Source organism: Pyrus communis, chromosome 13, assembly GCF_041283825.1.
Source record: "Pyrus communis isolate YQ-2024b chromosome 13, ASM4128382v1, whole genome shotgun sequence".
Lineage (NCBI taxonomy): Eukaryota > Viridiplantae > Streptophyta > Magnoliopsida > Rosales > Rosaceae > Pyrus > Pyrus communis.
In genome coordinates, this window is record NC_142577.1 from 28,329,467 (window position 1) to 28,356,117 (window position 26,651).

At 36.4% G+C, this 26,651-nt stretch overlaps 2 protein-coding genes across 2 annotated transcripts; one reads left to right on the plus strand and one right to left on the minus strand.

Annotated features, from left to right (window-relative positions):
* Positions 1-14,270: 14,270 nt before the first annotated feature.
* Positions 14,271-21,512, minus strand: LOC137738131 (phosphoenolpyruvate carboxylase 4). The gene is made up of 20 exons (XM_068477757.2): positions 21,084-21,512; positions 20,695-20,858; positions 20,314-20,437; positions 20,008-20,085; positions 19,861-19,929; positions 19,688-19,766; positions 19,517-19,593; positions 19,320-19,415; positions 18,957-19,098; positions 18,310-18,432; positions 17,988-18,040; positions 17,628-17,870; positions 17,327-17,452; positions 17,094-17,195; positions 16,874-17,020; positions 16,520-16,618; positions 16,262-16,350; positions 15,928-16,054; positions 15,642-15,848; positions 14,271-15,289 (listed from the first exon to the last, which is right to left on the minus strand). Exons 1-20 carry the CDS (start codon positions 21,237-21,239, stop codon positions 14,465-14,467), a joined length of 3,126 nt encoding a protein of 1,041 aa, XP_068333858.1. The 5' UTR covers positions 21,240-21,512; the 3' UTR covers positions 14,271-14,464.
* Positions 21,513-24,876: 3,364 nt separating this feature from the next.
* On the plus strand, positions 24,877-25,621 carry NUDX1 (nudix hydrolase 1). Its single transcript, XM_068476896.2, has 2 exons — positions 24,877-25,070; positions 25,188-25,621. The coding sequence occupies exons 1-2, from the start codon at positions 24,923-24,925 to the stop codon at positions 25,496-25,498; spliced, it is 459 nt and encodes a 152-aa protein (XP_068332997.2). The 5' UTR covers positions 24,877-24,922; the 3' UTR covers positions 25,499-25,621.
* The last annotated feature ends 1,030 nt before the right edge of the window (positions 25,622-26,651 follow it).

Genomic DNA, 26,651 nt, shown 5'->3' on the forward strand with positions numbered 1-26,651 from the left:
ACTTAATCACCTATGCAAACTAAATGTAAATTTCGTGAAAGAAAAACCTTGTTAGAATTAGTACTAAAAGGAGGATTTAACTTCATCAAGTTTTCAGTGTGATATGTTTAACATTATGGCACCAAAGATTTGGCACCCCAAAGGCTAATGTATATCATCAATACTGCGTGACTGTGTGTTTATTCGATCTATTAATTAAGACTAATGAAGCTGCTAATACATCATCATCGTCCACTTATGCGTTGAATTTAACTTTAAATGCATAGAAATTCAACTAACCAACCCTATATATTTCTTTTTAGGGAGACTTTAGATGCGGTTCTTAGCTATGGATATTCTTTGACTAAAACCTTGTTAGTTTTCAATTTCTTATTGAAGTCCCTGAAATTAATGTGATAATTTATTTCTATGTATATTACTATATTTTTAAAATTAAAAATTGAAATTTATAGTTGTTTATATTAAAGAGATTTTAAACAAAAAACCATAATTTGTGGGATTAAAAATATTAAAATATAAATTATACTATTGTGTGTGTGTGTGTGTGTGTGTGTGTGTATAAACATGGGTACATTCATCAAAATTAACTAAAAAATTATTGTACCAAAACATGGGTGCATTCTTCAAAATCACACACACACACACACAAATAGATATTAGGCTCAATAACATTAGTAAATTTCTTCGATTAAACTTGACATGGATACATTCTTAAATCAAAGAAAAAAGAATGTACCCATATAAGTTTAAAAATGGATTAGAAAAAAAAATTGAATAGATTATATATATATATATATATATATATATAATAAAATAAAGGTACATTTTACATGTAACAAATTGGTATATTTAAGAATGAATACATTTTAAGATAAACATTTGCAAAAAAATTACATGAATGGGTACATATAAGATTAAAAAATTGAAAACATTTTTTTTAAAAAAACCTAATGGGTACAAACTTATTCTAATTTTTTATTTATTTTGAAAATGTTTTGAATTAAAAATTAGTTGGGATTTAATAAAGGTGTGAGTATTAAAATTCTAAATCAATTATTAATTTTTATTTTAAAAAATTATGTAACTAACATGTAAATTTATTATTACATTAATACTAAAAACTTTGATCAAAATATAAAAACTAATAAAATTTCAATCAATGTATATTAGCAACTAACGACTGAATACTAATTTTTCCTTCTTTTTAATTATCTTGGCTTTATTTTCTTTGTAGGGTATCTTCTTTTGTGGTGTGCCTTACGAAAGAAAGAAAGGAAATGCTGGGTTCCTCGTGCCCTTTATTGGTGTCAAATGCCTATTCATTAATACAAGATAGTGGCTCAGATCGTGTCGTCTTGACTATAAAAGGCTTGGTGTCTAGGTGGTCTCACCGTCATTGAAAGGCTGCCATGCTTTTCTTTATTTTTGTTGGAATTGGAATCACCATGTTGCAATTTGGTTGGTGCTCATTATGTTAATTACTATATATCTCACTAATTTTATTACGTATTTTAGGCAAAAAAAAATGTAGCATCAATGTGTTGGACCGCCCGGAGAGAAAGTATATATACTATATAATTTACAGGTCGATTGTATTATTCGACCGATAATATAATGTAGATATCCGTCGGAAAATTGAAATGATAATCTGTTAAGATCTGGTGCTTTTCAAGAGAAGATTCGGGTACACAATTGTGTTAAAAGTTCTATTAAAAAATGAAAACTAATGTAAAGGGTTTGAAAAATTTTAGTTTTAATAAAAAAAATCATGTTATACGTTTTGTTTAATGTTTAGTACAATGCCCATATTAAAGTAATCCAACTAAAAATGTCCTAACCATAATAAATTATGATTTGTCGATTTTACCCCTAACCTTTTTAGGTTGAGTTCTAGATTTTCATCGTTAATGGAGTTCATCGTTATTTTGCAGACCTTCTTCTTTTTCTTTAAAACAAAAATATAGATCCTCATACTATTTAATTTATATTTTGTATTATTTCGTTGAAATGTGATCGTCATTATTATTCATAATGTATTCGAGGTACTGTTTTTCAATTTGTCTTCGTTAGTGGAGTTCATCGTTTGTTTCTCCAAAAAATAAATTTGAGATCTACATGTTATTCAATAATAACAACGGGTCACTGTTTCTGGACTATAAAAATAAATTGTTTCTAGATTTTAAGTAACACTGTTTTTTGAATCTAAGTCATTGTTTCTGGAATCTAAGTTATTGTTTTTGGAATCTAAGTCACTGTTTCTTAAATATAAGCTAGAAAAGAAATAGTGAAATTCATTGTATTTTGATTCAAAGCAAAATAAGCATCATGTTTTTTAAATATAATCAAATGATGCATGAAAGAAAAGAAACAATCAAAGGTTAAAACATAGGTTGTTTCTGGAATCTAAGTCACTGTTTCTAGAATCTAAATCACTGTTTCTAGAATTTAAATCACTGTTTCTGGATTTTGGTTTTTTTTCTTTCCAGATATAGTGTTTGTTTGTGCACAAACAAAACAAACATTGTATCTGATGTTTAGACATGGCATATCTTGAGCATGATTGGCATACCCTTGAGCATGTTGGGCATATCTATACATACGTATATATGTTATTTTCTGGGAAGTATACAGGTTTTACGGCGAGGGGTTAGAAAGTATTTTACTAAATGGTTTTAGAAAAGATTTGTTTTTGCCCACTCACGCTTTTGTTTTGCGCCCCTCCAGGTTCTAGTTGATTAGCAGTTTCGGTGGTTTCCCCAGAGGGCTTTTCCGGCGTTTCTGACAGACACTCACCGTTGTAGGGTCACCTTCGGGTGTACTATTGTCGCAATCTTCTTTTGGGACTGCTGTAGACCTGCTCTGAATTATGTTTCACTTACGCTAGCACTTGTTCTAGGACTTTGTATGCTAGTTTTTAAATTATTCGTACTTTTTATATTACTACTTTATGAGCTTCCGCACGTGCACATGGCTACGTCACCTTCGTGTGATGGCCAGCACGCTCCGATCTCGATCGGGGTGTGTCATATAAAATATATAATTTTTCGAATTATATTCCAATATTTTCAAAATTAGTCAAATTTTGAAATTTCTGAACCAAATTTGAAAGCTTTGATCTGATTTGATCCAATTTCAAAATTTTAAAACAAAAATTGGAAAAGTTGTTTCCAATCTGGTCCTCCCAAAATACACCCCTAATATTGGGGAAAAAAAAAATACACCCCTAATAAAACTATTTACAACAGATAGTTTTTTATGTTTTAAAAGAGAACATATATTCGAACAAAGTACCATAAACAAGAATTCCCTAATAATATGCATGTAATCCACCATGCAGATTGAGTACTACTCAAAGCTTTATCGAATAATATAAAGGTTATAACCCTATCACCCTAAAACCGTAGAAAAATCCATTTATAGAAGGTAACACACAAAAATCACGAAATATCAAAAATATTCTCATACTTAAATGTCGTTTTGGGCTAATAAACAATACAATTCGACTAAAAATGGCCATAGGCTAGGTTAAAGCATACAATGTCGATGCACACATTATTCTTTTGTCACGAGAAAAAGAGAAGGGAAAGCCCTTTTTTGTATGCTTTTTACCCTTTACTGTATACTGCAGTTGCACATACTATAGTAAATTTGATTCGGACGCACTTTAGAAGTCTTATCTTGGGAGCTCTTTTAAGTGCCAGGTGTTACGGTGCTTTGTTTGGAGTCCCCTTTTAAGACGTATCCTTTCCACATTGCCATGAAGGAATGGAGGATAATTGAAAACAACTTTGACGTTAATCCACACATTGCCACGTATACCATTGTTCTTATGCCTTTTTCCCATAATCTTTCTTTTTTCCTTTTTTGCTATCCAAGTTTTGATGTGAGGGGCCAATGAACAGCAATTATGATCAGATTCTTTACTTTAATCGCAATTAGAATAAGATCTTAATTTGTCTTCTTGACCATAACCATATAAAGAAATGATAAACATGGGATGTTTACAAAATCTAATAATTTGATTGGTTAGAAAAGAAAATGAGTCATGACTCATCCTTTAACATAATTTGTTTTATCGATTACGGATAAAATAAATATCAATTTACAATTATAATAATGAAGACATTTTTTATCATCACCCTCATATTGGACAGTGGACACTCACATGTGGAGATCTCTTGGGGGAGGTTGGAAAGATTTTGTAATAATTAATCCTTCTTTCACTTTTTCTGGGTTTGTAAAAAATGATCAATCGCTCAAAGTTTGACTTGTAAATTTCGAACAGAAAACGTGTATGCATATATTTTAATTTTTAAGGAAGAAAAAACCCGTTACTTTATCCAAATACATATAAAGGGGAGAATGTCAAAATAGTGAAGATTTCATAATACTCAAAATGTCTTTTTTGCATTAAAAATTTGATAAAAGAAATTAAAAAAACATGTAAGGTGGCTAGTAAGTTTATTATTTTATAAAAAAACAACAATATTTTAAATAAATAATATTAAAATAATAATAAAAAGCCACTTGCCACACGCTAGTGGACAATAATTTTCAGCACTCAAGTTTTAGTGACCTTCAAGTGCACTTAAGAAAATTCTTAGCCTTCCATTTAATCACAATGTGGGGGGTCTTGATGACCATGAGTCATTATGTTCTTGTTTCAAACATATGATGAATCGGATTCTTTTAATTAGAAGGAAATTAATTACTATTGTTGGGCAATAGATGAATAAATATTTGTATCAGTTACAATGTTAAACTTACATCAAACAATAACGAATGATGACCCACATGAGCAATTAATGTTGACATTGTTCAATAGCTTCATCCTTTCTGATATTGCGTGTGTATAATGCATGTCATCCTATCAACAAGTCAATTCCATGAGCTATATATAATAAAAGATTACGGGGACAACTAACATATGGTCTCGACGAGCCCCTTTTTAATGGAAGAAAGAAAAAGTAAGCGAAGAAAAATAAGTAGTGATAAGGTTTGTTAGCATGCATGTTAAGGAAATTAGCGATAAGGTTAGTTAACTTTTTTTTAGTGAAGTAAAGTTTTTCCCGGATAAAGTTCATCAAGAATTAGATATTATTGCAAGCGTATACGGAATCATGTTAGTAATCTTATTAGGATCATGCACGAATCATCGGTCAGTCCATTTGGAAGGAGAAAGTGGGGAAAGTGAAGAGTATCTAAAACGTAATATATTGTTCCAAGTCTAAACATATGATTTGACTCAAGGAAATTAGTTGCATGCATGAAGCAAATGACAAGGCTACATCCGCACTGCTTAGTACTTATGCATTGTGACAATTCAGTGCAATAAATGAGCAAGTTATTTTACAAAATATCAACCATGCAAGCTAGCTAGCTAAGATCTATTTTGTCATATATATTCTCTCATGCCACCGATATTTTTTGTTCTTTTTCTATGATCGATGAATGTGTGTGACCAATTATATGTAACAATATTGTACCTTAACCCTATGAGCTTTCCCAAATTAATTTGTCGAAATGAAAGGCATACAGAAGTGGTTGAACACTGGGGACATGCGCATACCAGATAAGAGCAAATCGATCATCTTGTCCAGACAGCTTTAGGGACACATTAATAAGAAGCACAGGATGCAGGCGGCAGGCCCCCTACATTGCCTGTGCATTGCTTCTTATATTATGCTCTTTTGCTTCCACTGAAAACCTCATCGATATCAAATGAGTAAATGCATATGGGTATGGAAAGTTAAATTAATATTATGGGTCACTGCATGCATGCTATACTAAAGGGAAGCATTCCACCCTATCAAGTTGAGTATGACATCTACAAACATTTCGATTAGTGCCTTCTTATCTTTGTTGTAGAATTCTGCTGCATGTACCAAAGAGCACGGAAGTTAACCTCAATATATATTCCCAATTGGTTCCTTGTTTATCTCCAAGTTTAATCGATTGTCCATTAGGGTTCTTGTCGCACGTCAATTTTTCCTTTCATATCTTATTTATTATCAAATAATTACACGGTTTGGTTCAGTGGCGGAGCTAGAATTTTGGTCTAGGAGAGGCCCAAATGTCGAAATCCGAAATGCTCACTGAATCTTACAAAAATTAATCTACCATGTGGTGAGCAACCTACCAACATCGTTTAGGTCTGGTATGGCGTCCATCTTATCATCCTCTTCCTTAAACCTAAACCCCAAGCCTCTTTGACGTCCTCCCTCTACTGATTCCCAGACCAAAGTCCTTCTCAAAGCTCACAAGCAACGAATTGCCTGAACTCCATAGGAGTCACCAACCTCAAATCAAACCCAATGAAAGAAATTAGAGTAAAAACGTTGGATTGGGGCTCTGAGCCTATGAAAAAACCTTGAAAATCATAAGTATAGTACTAGATTTTTCTATGTAAAAAAATATCAGGATGGTCATGGGATCATCCTAGTCCTTCCATGGCTCCGCCTATGGTTCGGTTGGCCGGATTATGAGATTTTAACGTTGGGGACTGATCATTCCCTAAATATGGCTCTGTTCTTTTAGAGTCAGTAGCATATGGTCATCAGAGGTTTGCATAAGGTGTTGGGTTCAGTCCTCATTTCTCACATTCTTTTTAAGGATCTTAAGTTTTGGGACCAATGATAGGAGCTTAAGTTTCAGGACCAATGATTGTCTTAACTTTAATGTTGTATTGCTATAGAGTTCAATTGGTTTGGTTGAATATTGTATATGCATTTAGCGATACATGAAATGCATCCGCAACGTCGGGCTCATTTGAAATTGCTTTTATAGAAAATATTTCTACTTGTAAGCACTTTAATTAAAGTGTTTTCATCATAAACACATTGAATTTTTTTTATTAAAAATTCAAGTCCTACACTTGGAAGTGATTCCTCAAGAAGCAGTTGGTAGGTGCTTCTCTAGAATGCTATGATCCAAAAGCACTTTTTTTTTTTTTTTTGTCAAACACGATCAAATGACTACATTTTCATAAGAATTTACAAACAAGACCTATGTAATAATTTGGACGTCCGAATAAAAGAATAGTGATATTATGTAATATATAAAAGTGCGTATTCAGTGAACTCCCTAATTAAGCTGGTGGTAGGCTAAATTTATACGGTGAAATTGATGGTTGTCCTTAGTCCACCAGTGTAACATCCCACATCATTCAGGGGAGTGGATCTTGTAAACCTTATATGTATATTCCTATCTCTACCTAGCACGAGGTCTTTTGGGAGCTCACTAGCTTCGGAGTTCATCAGAACTCTGAAGTTAAGCGAGTAGAGCGCGAGAGCAATCCCATAATGCGTGATCCACTAGGAAGTTCTCATCTGAGTTCCCATAGACAAAACTGTGAGAGCATGGTCGGGACCCAAAGCGAACAATATTGTGCTACGGCATAATCAGGCCTGGGATGTGATGGGGTCCGGACCGGGATGTGACAACCAGAATATTGTCTAATATGGTGCAGCTTTTCAGGCACAACCAAACGAATGTTACCAAACGTATATATCCAGCTAGAAAAATATAAGATATCAATCTCTACATTTAGACTTTATGTAGTTACTAGCATTTTGTTAAATTTACATTATTATAATAATTTAACGATTTAGGGCACGGCACATCACCTATAATTAAGTTTAATTTTAACTACAATTAAGTTTTCAAAATTTTAGAAAGAAATTGCAAACAGAAGTTAACCCTTTTTGCTGTTTGTAATTCAAGTATATTGAAGCAGACCCTATTCCATTTTGGCTTGATGGGGAGATTGGATTCGATGTCAACGACTCCCCCTACTTCAACTTCTTACCAAAAGCATTTTATGCATTAGTTCTACTTTGATAATCTTCTCTCATTATGTGGCCCAGCTGGCAAAGTCGATTAAATTTCGAATTCCCTGTGATGCTTTTGTGGCAAACATATGTTGCGGATGATGATGAGGAGGGGCATTCTGATTTTGTTTATAAGATTGGACAAATTATTAGGTTCTTGAAATATTGGCTGCTTTCTAATTTAGAGCTTACTAACTCGATTAATTGATTTTATTCTCATATTTAAAGAAAAATACCCAATAGCTACTGATGATGAGGCAAAGACGGGAAAACTAACCAAGAATTGTAAATCATAACGGAAAATTGAGTTAACTTATGTTTGAAATTTAATTTAATTTTTAAAGTTTCAAATAATTAAAATTAAATTTAGTTATAAGTGATGTGTCACACCATAAATCTTTAGATTATTATATAGTGACGATTAAACGAAATGCGAGTAAATGAGCGAAGCCTAAATGTACAGTCTCGGGATCTAAGAAATATAATACTACAACGTCACCAAAACAGTGTGTATCCTCTCTAGAGTTATGGCACTTATACAGTTTAGCCGCTTTACAATTGTTTTTTAATTATAATCTATGTACATATCCTCGATGCTTAATGGTGCTTTAATTATTTTAATTATTCTCTGTTTACAGTTTGGATTAAACAAATAAGAGAAGAAGAGCACACTCAGTACTATATATGTACGTGTATGGTGATGATTGCAGTTGCTTTAGAAATTAGAAAACTGCAGTTTCTTAATTTTACTGCGAGATAAGGTGGCCGGTGGTGTCACATCCCGGCCCGGGCGGGACCACTTTCCCGGCCCGGGCGGGACCACTTTCCCGGCCCGCTTCACCACCGTAGCACGATATTGTCCGTTTTGAGCCCCGATCACATCCTCACGGTTTTATTTTTGGGAACTCACGAGCAACTTCCCAGTGGGTCACCCATCATGGGATTGCTCTAACCCTCTTCTTGCGTAACTTCGGAGTTCCTACGGAACCCGAAGCCAGTGAGCTCCCAAAATGCCTCATGCTAGATAGGAATGAGAATATACATATAAGGATCACTCCCCTGGGCGATGTGGGATGTCACAATCCACCCCCCTTAGGGGCCCGACGTCCTCATCGGCACACACGCGATCAGGGTTAGGCTCTAATACCAAATTGTCACATCCCGGCCCGGGCGGGACCACTTCCCGGGCTCGCTCCACCACTGTAGCACGATATTGTCCACTTTGGGCCCCGACCACGCCCTCACGGTTTTGTTTTTGGGAACTCACGAGCAACTTCCCAGTGGGTCATCCATCACGGGATTGCTCTAGCCCCCTTCTCGCTTAACTTTAGAGTTCCTACGGAACCCGAAGCCAGTGAGCTCCCAAAAGGCCTCGTGCTAGGTAGGGATGAGAATATACATATAAGGATCACTCCCCTGGACGATGTGGGATGTCACAGGTGGCCGGTGACAGGTGTTGCTGTTGATTATTGTTAATTATCGTGCATTTAAAATAGTAAAATGCAAAGTGAAAATTAATGGATTAAGTTGGACATTAACCACTGCTTAGTCATTGCCAAAACATTAAGCCCATTAATCTCATCATGTCCATTATATCACATATTCTCAGTTTCCAAATATCCATGGCTCTGTGTAATTCCTTCTTTCTTGTTCATCGTTGAGGTTATATGAGTGGTACTTTTGGTGGCCGGTTTGACCAACAGAATTTGCCTTATCATGCTCACCACAGTGCATCAAATATTAAATTTTAATTAGTCAAGCGCACAAACAAGACAGAAAATCTCGATCGAATAAAATATATACCGCCATATCAACATTTGCTAATTATTAGATTCTTATTTACGTAGCACCATTAACTAAGAATCGATGTTGGATTAAAAGGCAACAAAAAGAAAAGAGAAAAAAAAATAGTAACAGTAAAATTCAATCAGAACATTGAAGGAAGAATATGTATTTCAGCAAACATAATTTCATTACCGTATGTATTACACCATTGACTCAGGTGGTTTCTGTGCCCTAAAGCCATTTCCAACCGAAAGATCCAGAGAGCCAGAGGGCCGAAAATCATCTCCAACTGAGGGCTCGTAGGCCCCACAGAATCTGAAGGGGCCAAAGGGCTGGCCACAAGCGCCACAAGTAGCCAGCCAGCCAGGGCTGGCCATAAATTCATAGCAACCCTGTCGGTTATAACCGACAGGATTGCTTAAAGAAAATTTAAATATAAGTTTTCGTTTTTAAATTTAAGTTGTTGTTTTTAAATTTAAGTTGTTGTAGTTTTTAAATTTAAATAATAAATTATGGTTGGCCCTTTAGCTCTCGGTTGGAGACGGTTTTTTGTGATAAGGCTAAAGCAAGCCTTATGGCCCTCGGTTGGAGACGGAGGCAAATATGATCATGTACTGTTCATTAAAATATTAATATCTTGGATGGCTAGAGGGCTAAAACGAGCCCTCGGGAGATGGCCTAAGCTAGCTAGCCAAGGCCACTGCAGTGATTTAGATTTTTCTTATCTCAACTGATGTATCAAGGCAATGATTAATCTACCACGTATATATTATTGAACATAAAGGGGTGTCTCAATTGATGCTAGGATGCACTATCAAGGATTTTTAACCACACATATATTGTCTTTTAAATTGTATCTTATCATCTGCATAACGCGACAAGTGTCGGGGTTTTGTTTCTCACAAAAAGTCTTGGTGATAATAGAAGTAGAACAATTCATTATATATTATATTTTAGGTTATCAATCTTTTGATATAATCTTTATATTTTTTTTAACACGTTCGGCATTTGTCATACATGAATTAATGATGAAATATATTAATGGACTTGGTGGCCATCCAACAAAATATATATCGATCACTGTCTGGAATCTAAGTTTAAAACAAAAACACACACTGTGTTAATGGGGAGAAGTGGATATTCAAGGTTGACACGGATGTCACTCGCATAGAATTTAGACCTAAAACCAAAGGCTCCACCCCCATCAGTGTCAATTCCATACACAACTTGCGTTTCGTACGGCAGCATAACCATGTTGAAAACACTGGGTTTGAAATTTCAAACATTTTTTAATAATTATATATGGCCGGCCCCTCTAAATCTGAATTTGACAGGGCTGCAGATTTTTTTTACTTGTAGTCGTAGGCATGTTTGCCTTCACTCGGAAGGAAAAAAAAACATTTATTTGACTTCTGTCAAAGCCTTTCGATCGCTGGCTCCATGTTCAAAATGGCATTTGATAGAATTAGTACTAGTTTGATATTAAGGTGTTTTTATAAAATGTGGGTATAAAAAAAATTAAGCTCAAAAAAATGTTTGGTAAACATTTTAAAACAACTTATTTTCACCCATGAAAATATAAAGTATAAAAAATAAGCTTATTCTTACAACACAGCATAATCAGTTTTTTTTTTCAAAACAATGCAACCAACCTTTAATCTAGTAGTGGAAAATTTGTTGATTATTTAGTAATAGTAGTCCCTAACGGTCAATGCTGCAGCTTTGAGGAATAATAGTGGTGCTCCTGGATTGAAAGTTTCTATGTCATTGGAAAGGGCTGAAACCCCAGTTAGAACTCTTTGGAGTTTGGACCGCATTGCATTGCATTATTGAGGGGGATAATATAAAGCACGGAAGCATGCAAGATTGTACTAAAGTAGCCGGTGCAATGATCTAGAACATATGGCTAAAATGATTGAAGCAGTGACGGCTTTGAGAAAAAGCGAAATGTTCGATTGCACAGAATTCCAAAATCAAAGGAGTCCAAAATTTTTGCTAATCTAACATATAGCGTTATTATATCCAAATGTGACTGATTAAAATTCAAGTGGGACCTATAATTGTCTCTTTTCCTCTTTTCTACTTTCTTTGAAATAAACAAAAAAAAAAAACATTTCCACTTTTCTTAATTTTTTTTAGCAAATTAATAATAATTAAGTGGATCCTACAACAATTACAAATCATACCTACAATCAAACATGTTGCCGGAAGGGTTAAATGGGCTTGTTTTGACATCCATTGAAAGTGTGTTTGGGACAAAATTGATTATGAAGTTTAATTGATGATTTTGCAGCAAAGTATGCACGAAGAATCATCTTTAAGTGAAATTTCAATGCTGGACTTTTTGAAGCTCTTGTTCATTTGGTTTCTTAAGATTAAACTGATGGTTGATTATTTTGCAATAGGGTTGTTTTTTGTAGCCTTTTATGCATTTAATGATATATAGAAACTGACAATTATTGTGAGTTTTAAAGTTTGTTTTAGTTTTACTTACTACTTTTTAGCATCAAAGCATTGTTCAATTTTTTTAAAAGACTGTTTTAAGAAGGGCCTTTATGAATTCCACACAGGGCTCCGAAATCTCAAAGACGGGTCTAGATTGATGGACGGTTGGAAAGACGTACGATCGGTCGTAAGATTCAAGCATTGCATACTTAAGCTCCGGTGTCTGATTTGGGCCCTTAACACACTGTTATGTAGAATACGACGACGTCAGGAACAAAGCTCGACGCTTTACTTAGATGTATGAGCATTTTGATCGAATTCCGTTGTTTACTATCCAAAATGGAATTTTTAAGAGTATAAGATATTTTCGATATTTTTCTATTTCTTTAATCGTTTCTTATTTGTACTTCTACAAAGTCTAGAGCAAGTGATCTAGGGCGATAGGGTTGTTATCTCTTGATCCATCAATAAATTTGAGATTTTCTTATTCCCTGAATTATTTCAGTTTGCTAATAGATTCTAACTTAGGGTATTTGGTTTAGTTTCTCTGTTATTATATTACGTTGTGTCATGCTTCTAGATCATGATGACCTAGGATTCTGTATGGGAAATCAAATCCCAGGCATGGACCTAAAGCTGTCCGATCACGGAAAGTACTGAAATAATGCAAACACACCACTTGTTTTATTTCAGATGCTACCTGAGAATTTAACACCTATAGCTTACTGTTAGCAGAAAAACCGACCTGTAAGCTTAATTTGACACAACATTCTCACAAGTCGCTTTAGTGATTGAGTTCCACTTTGGTCATGGCTAGCAGCTGGTTCGCATTTAGTAGCTTTCCAAATGAAGAAATTGTGCTCATCAAAAGAACAGATTCCTCAAAATTCTATCCTATTTTTCGTGAGTCTGGATCATGTTAGCTAGAAGCATCAAAACAAAATGGAACCCTACCTAGCTAGCCTTAGTTATAAAAAAAATTTAGTTAGGCCGGGTCGCACGGCACCAGCTGTGTATGTGATGAACATCTTCAATCATACAGTTGCACGTAAAAGTTTGAATCTAATTGTGTGGCTTGGTGACATTTATAATGGAAGTCAGAATCCAAGAAAGAAAGAAATGAAATGACTTCCCACTAAAAAAATGCATAATACAAAACAGGCTGGTGCAATGCTGTATAATTGTGGCACTACTAGGGCTGATACCAGCAGTTTAGATTCAAAATTGGGTGTAAAGCACTACTATATCGACGTCGAAAAAGAAAGAATTTGTGGTTGCTCCAGGAAGCTTCAACTAGATTTTGTTTTTTTGGAGGTGTTGATTGAAATCACTTCCACAGCTGCAGGCATGGTATCTTCTTTAAGCAACATTTAGCATCTTGTAAATTTAAAAGAAAAGTTTGTGAAGAGGACAAGAGCTTGTGGATTTTGGAAATCAGGTTCTAATTTTAGTGGACAGTACAGAAAGTCTACTTTCCAGAGAAGATTGTAACTCAAGTAAACATAATTGGCAGGCTGCTTTCTCTGTGTTTGTACTGGCCTTTATTTTGTTTAATAAAATCTGATCACCAGTAACCACAATAACCACAATGAGACAACATAGCTCCAATGGCTTCCATTATGAAATTCACTAGGATTTAACAAAGCTTTTGCTCAAGTGCTATTAGATGGGGTGGGGTGAGAATGGTAAATCTTTTTCTTTCTTCCGACACAACGATGTTCCAATTACACTAATTTACGGGGAGGGGGAGTCGAATCCATAATCAAGGAGACATGCACATTATCCTGATCAACTAGTCTAACCACATTTGCGAGAATGGTAAATCTTAGATTTAATTCGTAATATAGACTTTAATTGTCTTTTTCTTTCTTTTTATTTTTATTTTGAAAATGGCCCATGATGGTAATAGGGCTGTGGTTACTATTGAATTGGCTTCAGTCTCGAGCTGGACTTTGTTTGGAAGTTTGGTATTTGGTTTCAATGAAATGAGTGTTCAACCGTTAGATTTGTTTTTAAAAATTGTTAAATATTTTATGTTCAATCACAACTGTTTTTTTTTTCATAGCATTGAATGATACATATCATTCAAGCAAAATTAAGAAGTTTGGGGCCTTTAGTTCTCAAAGAAAACTTTGTTCTAGACTTGTTTTTCATGTTTTAGCTACCGTGAGAAAATGAAAAGAAAATATTGTAGGCGTATCCAGGTGCAAATAAAAGAAAACATTTCAGCATTTCGCCATTGCAGTAGAACTATCTGTATAATATGTCCATGAAACTGTCTGATCGATGCATAGAACGTTTCTCACGGACTTAGCCTCCGAATTACAACCCTTGTGATAAAGCAAGACTGAAAAACAGAAAATGTGGAAATGTTCAGTAAAATAAGCTACATTCAATGGCTTCACTCAGCCTGTGTTTCTCATCCCTGCGGCGATCCCATTTATTGTGATGAGCAATGCATCCCTGAGTTTATTGTTATCGTCATCGCATCTCAGTCTCTTGAGTACCTCAACCTGCAACATGTTCATGGGATTGAGAAAGGGGAGCCTGCTTTCAATCAGCTTCCTCAAGCTCCGATTATTCTCAGATAGTTTCTCGTGCCCGCTGACCACCAATACATATTTCTCTGTCGTCAAGAGCTCCTTTCGCAGCTCAGAACCAAGATGTCGCCTGCTTTCTGAGACAAGGACTTCATCGTAGTGTTTGGCTATTGGAGCGTCTGCCTTCCCCAAAATCATCTCTATAAGGTCAAGGGTACATTGAAAGAAAGGCCATTCTTTGTACATGGCTTTTAAGTCTTCGGTGTGTCCCTTCTCGCAAACCCCCCTTAAACCTGCTCCAACTCCGAGCCATGACGGAAGAACAAATCTGGTTTGGGTCCATGCAAACACCCATGGAATTGCACGAAGATGTCCGATTCCTGTGGAGCTCTTTCTTCTTGTGGGGCGGCTTCCTATGTTGAGGAAGCCAAGCTCAGCCTGAGGTGTAGCCTCATGGAAGTAGGCAAGGAATTCTGGATTTTCATAGACTACGCTCCGGTAGTTCTGGCAACTGATTTTTGAGATTTCCTCCATGAGGTTACGCCACTTTTCTTCACGAGGTGAGTGTGGAGGGCGTATGGTTGCAAGCAGCACAGCTGTTGTGTATATTTCTAGCTGCCTGACAGCAGTTTGTGGCAGCCCAAATTTTGCCTCAACCATCTCTCCTTGCTCAGTTGACCGTAGGGTACCCTGGAAATTTTAGAAACCATTGTAGGTTAAACATCATTAAGTAGAAACTACAAAGGTTTGTGTATTTATTTAGCCATCAGGCATAAGGTTACACAAATTCCGGAACCGCAGAAAGAATGTACACTACAGAATCAAACATAGACAGATTTAGTTGGGTACATGAAGATATCAAGTTATCGACAGTGTCTAGGTTCCAAACATAAGTAGAAGCGTGAACTGAAGTAGGTTGCAGATTGGGGTAAGTCTTTATTCAATGCAGATCATGATCGAGCATTTATCCCTTCAAACATTTTAAAGCTAGAATGCAATCAAGATACAGCAGACTAATGAATGAAAGAACAAGAAAACTTACCATTACAGAACCAGGCGGTTGGGATTGAATGGCAAGATATGTAGGGCCACCTCCACGACCAATACTTCCTCCTCGCCCGTGGAACAGGGTAACCTTAATACCGAATTCCTTACATGCTGCCACAACATCCTCTTGGGCTTTGTAAAGTTCCCATGCTGCAGTAAAACGCCCAGCATCTTTACCAGAATCGGAATATCCAACCATCACCTGCTCAGTATAACTTTGTAAGCTCCACGGGATTCATGGGACCCTACCAAAGTTTATTCAAAACTGCTGAGATAATTACCTCTTGAAGGCCATTATGGTTCTTGATTATGTGATCCCGGTACCAATCAATGGATAATAATTTTCTGATCGCCGAGCCAGCTTCTCTCAAGTCCTTCACAGTTTCAAACAAAGGAACCACCCGCAGCCTATACCAAGATGCATGAAATCCAGTTGTCATATTCATTCTAAGTGCAATTTATGCAGTAGGAAGGGCATTCCAGGAACAACTTAAAGGATACAAATCAATTATTACCCTATACATTAAGACAATGTTCTTACTCATAAAAGTTTAAGATGGTAAATAAACTGCTTAAGTAATCTAGCAATATCGACATAGAGGTGTGCAAACTTACGTTCCACCAGGACACGGCCTTCCTAGCCCCCCACTGACAGCAAGTCGTGCATCTTTCTGCAACAGCTCGACTGCGAGAACATCACTTGCCTGCCAGTTATGAATTGAATGGCAACATTGATGTCAATTTTATCACTCAAACACATTTATGGAAACACTAATCTTGGAAAGAAAAAATCTCTTAATTTTAATGTGCACAAATTCTGCTTTATAGTGCACAACTTCAATATGAATATGGTATATAAGTGGTATGACATACGTTTGACGCCATAGAAATCACATAGGCTCCAAGGGAATCGCTCCCCAGCTCAGCAGCAATGCGGAAGGTATCAAGTACTTCCTTAACATCAGAACCAACCTGAAAAGATTTTAATGAGAAAAGGCATAAGTCTCACAGTGAAGCACGAGCTCGGCAAATTGACAGGTAAAGAGTGTAAATTAGAGCCTTGATGCTGATAATACAAAGGTTCATGTTCAAGACCTGCATCACCATTGTTCGAAGTATACATTTTCAACATCCCCAAAACCCTTGGAATGAAATTTTCGATTGAAGTAATTAGGTTAGTAATTCTGAATTATGTTAGCACAGTTATCCTGATGCTAAGAACCTTACCTCCATGCTTTTTGGAACCAGTGGTCTCTTCCCTTTGAGCTCTTTAGTAAGAAATTTGAGTTTCTTTTCTTCATCCCACTCACTGTATGTATCCATATCCAAATATTTGGTAACAGCATCAAGTGTTTCAGCATGCCTACCAGATTCCTGTCTCGTTTAAATCTTCAGTTAAAATATGTTACCAGAGCAAGATAAAAATTATATGCCAAAATAAGCACACCTGACGCAAGTCGAGCTTCATTAGTACCATCCCAAAGGTAGCAACTCTCCGGATCAGATCAGCAAGCCGACCGTCAGCTAGCACCCCAGATCCACATGCTTGCTGCAAAAAAAAAAAATGACGGTTGTCAATATTAGATAGAAGTTTGTACAAATGTTCTGCAATTGTGTGTGACGCAGGTGCACAAGATAGTAGTAGAGAAGGGGAGGAGGGATGAGTTAAGGAGAGATTACCAAAGACTCATAGCATAGGAGCAGCGGTTCTAAAAGTTGATCTGAAGTGTCATAGTAATCCCATGGGTCATAGTCACAAGGAAGATTTTCAAGAAGAAGCTCCAAACGTGTTCGTGTCTTCATAAGCTGAACCCGCGGAACAAATACAAGCATTAGTAATCGCCAGAACATACAATGACCCAATAGTCAATCCTTTTGAATAAAGCCTAAACCAACAGCACAGGAATATAAATAGAAACTTCTCTATGCAGACAACGACGACATACTTGACATAATTGAAGAATGAGTTCATAAACAATACCTTATCCTTTACATTACCAAGAACCACTCTATACGGAGCAATTCCAGATCTCTGAGGAGGCCTTGGCTCTAAAAGCTTTTGGAAACTAGACCTTCCAATCTGGGACTCTGCAAACATTTTCCTTTGGTTAAGCAGTCGACTTGAATTAGAAGAGGGAGACCCTGAAGATCCATTTGGTATCGTATGCCCATTGCGAAAAGGATTCTGGGATGAAGGATTTGACTTTGGAGAGTCCTGACCGTCCTGTCATAAGAGTGATATAAAAGTTAAAACAAAGAGACTATTTATAAGTAACCACAAACCATGTAAGAATCAAAACCGATGCTAGACTCAAATGCCAGCATCATAGAACTTCTTCACCTGATGGTTCAGCGGGTAATTAGCCCTCGGAATTTCAATTCGGGGAATGCAGTCTACATCAAGGAAAACGCAAGAATCAGTAGTATGAAATATAGGTGAGAGGAAAAAGTTAGCTTGCTATATTACAGACACTAAATAATGTTTTGTCAAAATTCGATTCCCTCCACACTTGATAATGAATTAAACTCCAGTGGGATCATTTTCATAAGCACTGCAACGATGAAGTATTACTTTGGGAATTGATTTGGGTTCCCACATGCATGATTTATTGTATGATGCAGAACTAAACAATTGCAGTTTTAAGAGGATAATTAGATGTCACCTGTGCACGAGGGTTGATCAGCTCTGGCTGGAAGTTGTGATGGAAGAGCCGCACCTTGTTGCTTTGACTGATGTCTACCACAGTACTGATGCCGATTCTCATGGCGATCCTCGGATGAAGTTTCTGGAGAGAAATTTGATTGCCTTAATAGTTCAAAGTGAATCACAAGTATTGTGAACATATATATATATAAATAATAAAAGATAATGAATCCTCAAGCATTCCAATGGAGATGACTAGTAGGCAGTACATAATTTCAAATTAGAAGGCTTGGGATAAGCAGGCCAGATTACATATAGCCTATGCTACATACAGAGTATTGTAAACAAAAGAGAAAAGATTACAATTCATCAATTTAATTACTCTCAAGTGAGTAACCGTGCAGTCTATCCCTGACATAGTGAAACTAAAGTAAGCGTTTAATGGCATATCAGTGTCTCGCAACATTTTTCCTTCTGCGTGACAGAGATTTACAATTGTTGATCAGAACATCAAACTAACTCAATCAGGCAACACTGTTACCCCCCTCCTCTCAAGCTAACGCTCAAGTAATTGAAATCTTATTGTAACCGCAAGAGAATAGAATTATTGACGTAATCTGGTAAGCAGTCAATATATCAATGCAAAAGAACTGCAACATGCCAAACCTTGCTCTAGAATTTCTTCTGCCAGCCTTGATAGTCGATCACTGCAACGGTTCATGGATAGCTCAAATTTGAGGTTATCAATTTCTCGAATGTAGAGATCAATAGCCATCCACTTAGATAAAAGTGAGACATCTTTTGTGACCTGACAATAAAAAGAGTGAGCAGATCAATTGTCATCCTCCTAAACGAAAAATAACATAACACTACACAAACAATTATAAAAGAATAAATTGCGCTACCTTACAAAATTTTCGTAGGAATGACGTATTTATTGACAGAATAGACTCGTTTTGACTTCAAAGGAACAAATAATACAAGTTGCAGAAAATTTACAAATCAGAAAACATTCGGAACTAGAATTACCTTTGCTGTTACATTGGGATTTCCATCTCTGTCACCCCCCATCCAAGACCCAAATTTGATAGGTGTGCAAGTTAATGGAAGTGGTTTTCCGGTATGCTGACAAATATATCAGAGAAAGAAAATCTTGAGATAAAATTCAGAAAGACAGAAGAGAGTGTATGCACAAAAAGAAACTAGAACAGAAATTGAAGACGAACCTTCTTCAAAGCATTGCTGACTCGACGTAGATAATGAGGTACAGCTTTCCAAAGGGATTGCTCCACAATGTTCAAACCTGCAGTATGATGTATGCAACTCTTTCTGTTAAGAACCAAAGAACTTGAATACCGTTAGGTAGTAAATACAAATCTAATATTCAACTATTTTACCTGCCCTAGCTTCATCAACTGGCGTAGGTTTATGGCGCCTAAGCTCATCAGTTTGCCATATTGAAGTTATTTCTCTTACCTTCAAAAGCAAGATACATTAGCCAAACGGAAAATTAGAAATATGACATTTCTTTGTCTTTTAGAATAAAGGAATTAGGCTGGAAAAACAATACCAGATCTTCAATCAGCATTTCTTTGTCTTCATCGCCAAGATCAGGTCGGTGCTTGTAGTCTAAAAGATGCTGCAGGAAAATATATATCATAAATCAAAATAAATGTTCAACATGTTTAAGATTAATGAAAAGCCACAAACAACTTACAGCAATTCTTATATGTTTGTATTGTAAGGTGCGACGATTAATTTGTGTAGGATGTGCAGTAAGAACAATTTCAACCTCCTGCAGCAAGAAAATGTTTGAGATTGAGAATAAATAGACTGATAACTCTTTACCACAAAAACATTTAAAATGCACACGCAAGGAAGATTAATACAGGACTATGCCTTAATCGAGCGAGTTCAACGTATACTCAGAGACCCAATTGAGCAATATATACTCTTTACTTCTCAACCAAGGCATACAAACCGAGATGAAAAGAAGCTAGAAGCAAAGGAAACAAGAAGAAACCTGCTTGCAAACAGTATTATAAAGGTCGTCTGGGGAAACACCGCTATGAACAAGCTGATTAAAAACATCGTCACAAGATTTCGATAGAGATGCCTCATTCGAGTCATTTCGCTGCTTGCGAACCCTACACAAAGAAACAAAATTTCAATAATAATAACCATAAAGCTTATAAAACTCAAAGATACAAGAAATTTAAATAGTTGTCTTTTCTCCAAATCAACATTCTCTTAATTTTCCTATTTCATTGCCACAACTGGAAAAGAATGAAACTTGCATGTAGTTATAAGTAACTAGGCTACTCTCTGTATTGTTATATGGTTATACGGTGGAACCTCAACTTTCTAAACAAAACCGCGGAGTTTGAGTGGGTGAAGAGATTACCTGTGATGGGTTTCGGCAATGCCCATCAAATTAAGGTAGTGGCTGAAAGTACGAGCGAGGATCAAGGCCTCCTCCAAGCTCATCTTTGATATTTCCGACGCCAGTTGCTTCTCCAGCACCTCCGCAACGTCCTCTATCCCCGCATTCCTCATAGTACAAGCACTCTGAAAACACACACGCACACATTCAAACAAGTAAAAAAAGCCCGATTTAAGCCTCTGTTTGGTTGCTAAGAAAAGCCAGGAAATGCAAGGAAAGTTGTCGAAACACAATACTCTCATCGCCATTTTTTGTTTTCTTTAGTTTCTTCTGTTTTTCTCGGCAACCAAACAAGGGTTAGGAAGTTTCGAAATGCAAAGGGAAGGAGAGAGACAGAGAGTGTGAATTACCTGAGCGAGGATTCGGGTCCTTTCGACTTTCTCCATGATTTGGCTTCGGACCTCTCGCTGCAACACCTCCTGCAGAAGGCTGCCGAGCATTCTACAGTCGTCTTCGAAGCTCTGGAACGAGATTTCCTCCGCTATGTCGTCCGTCGTGTCCGTCATTGTTAAAGGGGATGGAGTTCAACAGAGAGAATGGGATAGTGGAGTTCTAGAGAGAGAAAGTGTGGTTGTAAAAGTGTATGAGAGTGTTTCTGTGTGTGTGTGTTTTAGAGAGAGAAAGTGGAAGCAGGAGGGGCAGAGGAGGAGGGGAAGATGGTAATGGTAGAAGTAGTAGTGGTGGCAGGAAAACAGAGAGAGGGAGGGACAGAGTATCTGCTTACGGATACTCTGGGGTGAAATTCGGACACACGTTTACCGAATGGAATGCCAAGGCTTGCTCCCAAGTGGCACTCTCCTCGTAATTTAAGGGCAGCTCTGTGGCTCCGTGCCCACCTAATTCGGGAGATATTTTTATTTTTATTTTTTATAGAACCAATTATTTACATCAAGTCATTTATAATTCAAAATTAAAACTACCATTAGACCGTCGAGAAATGTTAGGTAAATTAGTTTTTTAGATCAAATTTACAAAAGCGCGTGATTTTATCCAATAGAAAATAAATGTATTAATTAATATTTAAATTATAATTTATGTTAACGGTCGAATATAGTGAGGCTAACAAAGACGTATATGGTTGCGTGGTTGGCCCTTGATGGGTTCGGGGTTGAAATGATAAAAACTAAACAACAAGATTTAAGTCGTTCATCCTTGAAAGTTGGCCTACATCCGAATATATTGACAAAGGCTTACAAATAGCGCTTGGCTCAATACAATTTCTTTTTTCTTTCAACTAGTTCGACCTCTTCTAAGGAGTACTTATCCTCCTTATATAGGCCCTCAATTGAGCCCCAAGTCTCTAAGTTCGAGTCTTCCACTTCCTTTGCATTTAATGTGCTGAATACGCAGACTTGATCTGCTAGCTATCCCTCATTTCTTTAATCGACACATGACAACGAAGTGACATTCATTCAAGTCCACTTGCATGTTTTCTTGAGACAGCGTGTACTGAGCACCTTGCTCACCCCTAGGTTGGTGAGAATCCACACTCGATCGCTTAATGTGTCAGCCTCTACGTTCTTTCATAGGCATATCCCTTGGTTCTCCATGAGAGCGCTTACTATATCAGTCTTTATGTTCTCCTTGATAGCCGCCACGTGATCTAGAGTTGATGTCTGAATAGGTATATCCCTATGTCTTAGGGACTTTGTGCTATAAAGTTGTCAATACCGACTTGCAGCTGCTGGTCGAAAAGCACTTTATGGAGAAGCGCTTGGTTTCATTGTAACAGACAAACCAAACTGTTGAGCGGTTGTATGTAGCACTCGGGCTCATCCTTCCCAATTTTGTTGAGCCTTGGTCTTTCGTCTCTTGGGCCTTTCTTCCTTTAAGCATGTGTTTCTTTAAGACTATGGGGATAAGAATGAACCCCGCATTAACACGCCAAATATCAATAACTATAATTTATAAAATTTGATCTATATAATTAGTCTCCTTCGCATTACATTAGATCACTACACTTAAGAATAAGTGACTGGACAAAATCTAGTTTTATTCATAAAATGAATAAATAATTCAATAAATAAATACAGTAAATAAATATAATAAAAAACTGGTGGGATCATACCGGTATATTCCTAGCACAGATCTTATCCTGATCAACAAGTTTGAGAGATAATTGAAAGGAAAAGAATCTTTCTTTTTTGTTTTCTACTTAAAAGATAGTAGCTTACAAATTAGTAATGAAAAAAGAAAAATTTAGAAAAGAAATGGTGTATTTAGAGATGGAAGGTTTTTATTTTTATTGTTTGTTGTTTATTGTCACCTATATTAACTCTAATTTACACTAAAATTAATATGTTAAACTAAAATATTTATGTAGTTGAAAATATCAATGTGTAATTATAAAAATATAGATGTTGTTATCAAATACTGGTTGTTTTCGACAAATTATGAAAATTTGCAATGAGGCAATATATCAACTCATTTAGATTTAGTAGAAACTAAAGAAAATTTTCTAAAATAAAATTTTAAAAGTTCGAAATCTGTAATGAGTTTACCAAAATTTCTGTTGTGAATTGATAAATATCATCAATGTTCCCTAATTTTTCCGTATCTCATCAAATAGGATAAAGTTTACATTCCACCTTTTATTTCTATATTGATCTTTAATCATTAAAGTATTTCAACAAAAGAAACGATAATTTGGTAAGTATTTTAAACATTGATTGTGACTTTTATTTTACTTTTTTTTTTTATCACAAATATTGTTTGTGACTTGAGTGTGTGACAAAGTAGGTTAAAAGAGGACGCGAAGGGCTAGTCCTCGTGATATATTTGGTCAATAATGCACTTGCATAGTTGCATTCAACTGCCAAAAACAAAAAAAATGTGATCAACTTTTTAGATATTTACTTTTGGATGCAGCCACTTGGCAAAATCTTGCTTCATCTACCATTCTCGATCAAAGCTGAAGACAGAGAATCTCATACATTTTCAAATCATATTTATTTATCGTTTATCATATATTATGCAGTAAAAAATTATTATAAATTTTTTTATTTAAAATTGAATATAAACAGTACTTGAAGAAAATTGATCGTATAATATACGATGAACATATATGATTGAAGATTTCTAAAATCTTCACAAAAAGAACCCGAGAATGATCCACATTCAAAGCTAAATACCCGCAGGAAGAAAGCGACTGTCTCTGACAACTATTTGGACGGGCATTGTTTTTCCTTCTTTTGGGCAAATTGGGGATGCAGGCCCAACAAGCAAAAAGTACTTGACCATGCTCTTTTTAGTAATTTGGTCTTCTTCAACCACCAGGTAAGTTAATCCAGGTTTGCCAAACCCATTAGTTAATTAGTCAACAAGTCTCAGTGCGAAGCACGACAACTGATAAGTCATACCGTTATGCATTACTGTTAATTTACGTGTTAGGATAAGAATTAATATTTAACATCAATAACATCAAGGACACTATTCTAAAAACATATGTAAAATATTTGAACTTCATAAATACATTAAAAAAATGAATACACATGTAGCATATCACGGATCATAAACCATTTTATTCTACATTAAACATTATTTAGATCAAGCCATACAACAAGCTTGGTACAATTAAGTATGAAAATGAAATCTCCATTTTGCTTACAAATAAAAAAAAAGACCGAATGCTAATTTTCTCTAACAATTTTCTAAAAATGAAATTAAACTTTGTTAGTGAGGTTGGGTAAGTCCAAAAGCATTTTTGCGTGTAGCACAAGCATGACGAAATGCACAATAAATACTTATTTTTTGTTGTTGTTATGGACTAACTGCGTATTTAAATCCTAAACCCTAAAGTTTCAACAAAAAGAGATTCAACGTCAATCAATCGGTCAACTCCCAACATCCGTGGCGAATCTCTTTCATGAAGGCCACCAAATCAAGTGATCTATATATTTAAAATTTTAGTCAACGGTTTATTTGTTTTAATTTCTTAAAAACTATAATAATTTTTACTGTTAGATGAAATTTTCAAGGTCCGGATCATTTGATCCAATGATCTTGGTGGAAGAGATCTAGATTTCTTCTCATGGCGGGAAAGCCCTAAAACAGAATGGGGTCGAAACGACATCATTAAACAGCGTTTTGACGGAAAGGTCCCCCACAAAACAGTGAATCAGCCTTGCTTTTAAAGTGAGTCGAGTCCTGGCGTCAGGTCAGGTGCGTTGCGTACAAGAACAGAAACAAAATGGAAAACGGGACTACAGCCGCCGCCGCGAAGCCTAGAGTAGCGGTGGTGGTGTTTTTGCTGAGAGGCAAAACGGTGCTGTTGGGACGCCGCCGCTCCTCCGTCGGCGACTCTACCTTCGCCCTTCCCGGCGGCCATCTCGAATTCGGTAATTCTCACATGGGTTTTGTCCCCCTTCTTTCCTAATCCCAAATTAATTACTTAATTTCGTTGAATCAGTTCCAATTTTTCAAATTTCCACGGCCGCGTTTTGTAATTTTTGCAGGAGAGAGCTTTGAGGAGTGTGCGGCGAGAGAACTGAAGGAAGAAACTGGGCTGGACATTGAGAAGGAGAAGATGGAGTTGCTGACGGTCACGAACAATTTGTTCTTAGAGCCGCCGAAGCCGTCGCATTACGTGACGGTTTTCATGCGCGGAGTGGCGGCGGATCCAGATCAGGAGCCCCAAAACCTGGAGCCAAACAAGTGCGATGGTTGGGAGTGGTACGAGTGGGACAACCTCCCAAATCCCCTCTTTTGGCCTCTGGAGAAAATGGTCAGGACCGGATTTAGTCCTTTTCCCAAAACAGTGGAATAAATGGAGATTCAGCAACCATATGTATTGCTATGTAATTTTACATGCAGGATCACGCATGTGTATTATTGTACCATTTTGAATGCTTATGAATCAGTAAAAATTGAGGGGTTTATTTTGTTTCAAGATTTGGGCTTTACTTGTATGAACCTTTATTTTTATGCACGTAATCACTTGAGTTACAAAGCGTTTGCAATTTGGTTCGTTTGGATCACAGTTTCTGACTTTGATACTAGTCAAAGCCAGAGTTAGTCAATTATCAAAGAGATTTCCGACCATCATCACGTAGTGTTACTTTTTGACCATGTTTTATATATTGATATTGTATTTAATGATACAAACTTATCGTTGCGGATTAGTAAACCATTTTTTTTTTTTTATGGAAAAAAACTGAAATTCATTAAAACAACACCCCAAAGAAAACAGTGGGAGGGCCAATCCCACACCGACAAAGGCCTTAAACAGAAGGCACGCCACACGCAGAAAAAACCTAATCTCCAACAGGGAGAAGCAGCCACCGAACTCTTGCTAGCAACCACTGGGGTGACAGCCATGTAGGAACCAAGACGAAGGGAGGATCCGCAAGGAGTCAAGCACAACTAAAAAAAGCCAAAAAAAAGAAAGAAAAAGAAAACCCACCGCAACTAAAAAAAACCAAGACGAGATTGGTGGTTGTGGTGTGCCTGTTGAAAGGGAAGAAGGTGCTCTTACTCTTAGGACGCCGTCGTTCCTCCATTGGTGACTCCAAGTTTTCCCTCCCCAGTGGTCACCTCGAGTTCGGTAAATCATTTTCATTTGAATACCTGCACAACGTACTATACCGATACTCTGTCACAAATATTTGCATCTTACCAATTTCACAACACGCGATTTTGTGACAAAAGACATCTCACTAGTATAAGGAATGAACTATTTATTGTATATTGTAGTTATTCTGTCAATTATCCAATATGAAATTCGTCTATTATTCAACATCTATTGCTTCGATTTGGGATTTTCAATTTGTTTTTGGTGTTTGTGCAGGTGAGAGCTTTGAGGAGTGTGCAGCAAGAGAACTGAAGGAAGAAACTAATTTGGACATCAAGAATATAGAGCTGCTGACGGTCACAAATCATGGGTTTCTAGAGGAAGCGAAGCAGTGCCAGTACGTGGCCAT

Bases quoted from the DNA above. Each gene is read 5' to 3' on its own strand.
- LOC137738131 (XM_068477757.2), bottom strand. From the start codon at position 21,239: ATGACGGACACGACGGACGACATAGCGGAGGAAATCTCGTTCCAGAGC. The intron at 19,594-19,687 runs GTAAAATAGTTG...ATCATACTGCAG, and splicing joins AGTTGATGAAGCTAGGGCAG to GTTTGAACATTGTGGAGCAA. The intron at 16,055-16,261 runs GTAAGTTTGCAC...ATCTTGGTATAG, and splicing joins AGGCCGTGTCCTGGTGGAAC to GCTGCGGGTGGTTCCTTTGT.
- NUDX1 (XM_068476896.2), top strand. From the start codon at position 24,923: ATGGAAAACGGGACTACAGCCGCCGCCGCGAAGCCTAGAGTAGCGGTG. The intron at 25,071-25,187 runs GTAATTCTCACA...TAATTTTTGCAG, and splicing joins CGGCGGCCATCTCGAATTCG to GAGAGAGCTTTGAGGAGTGT.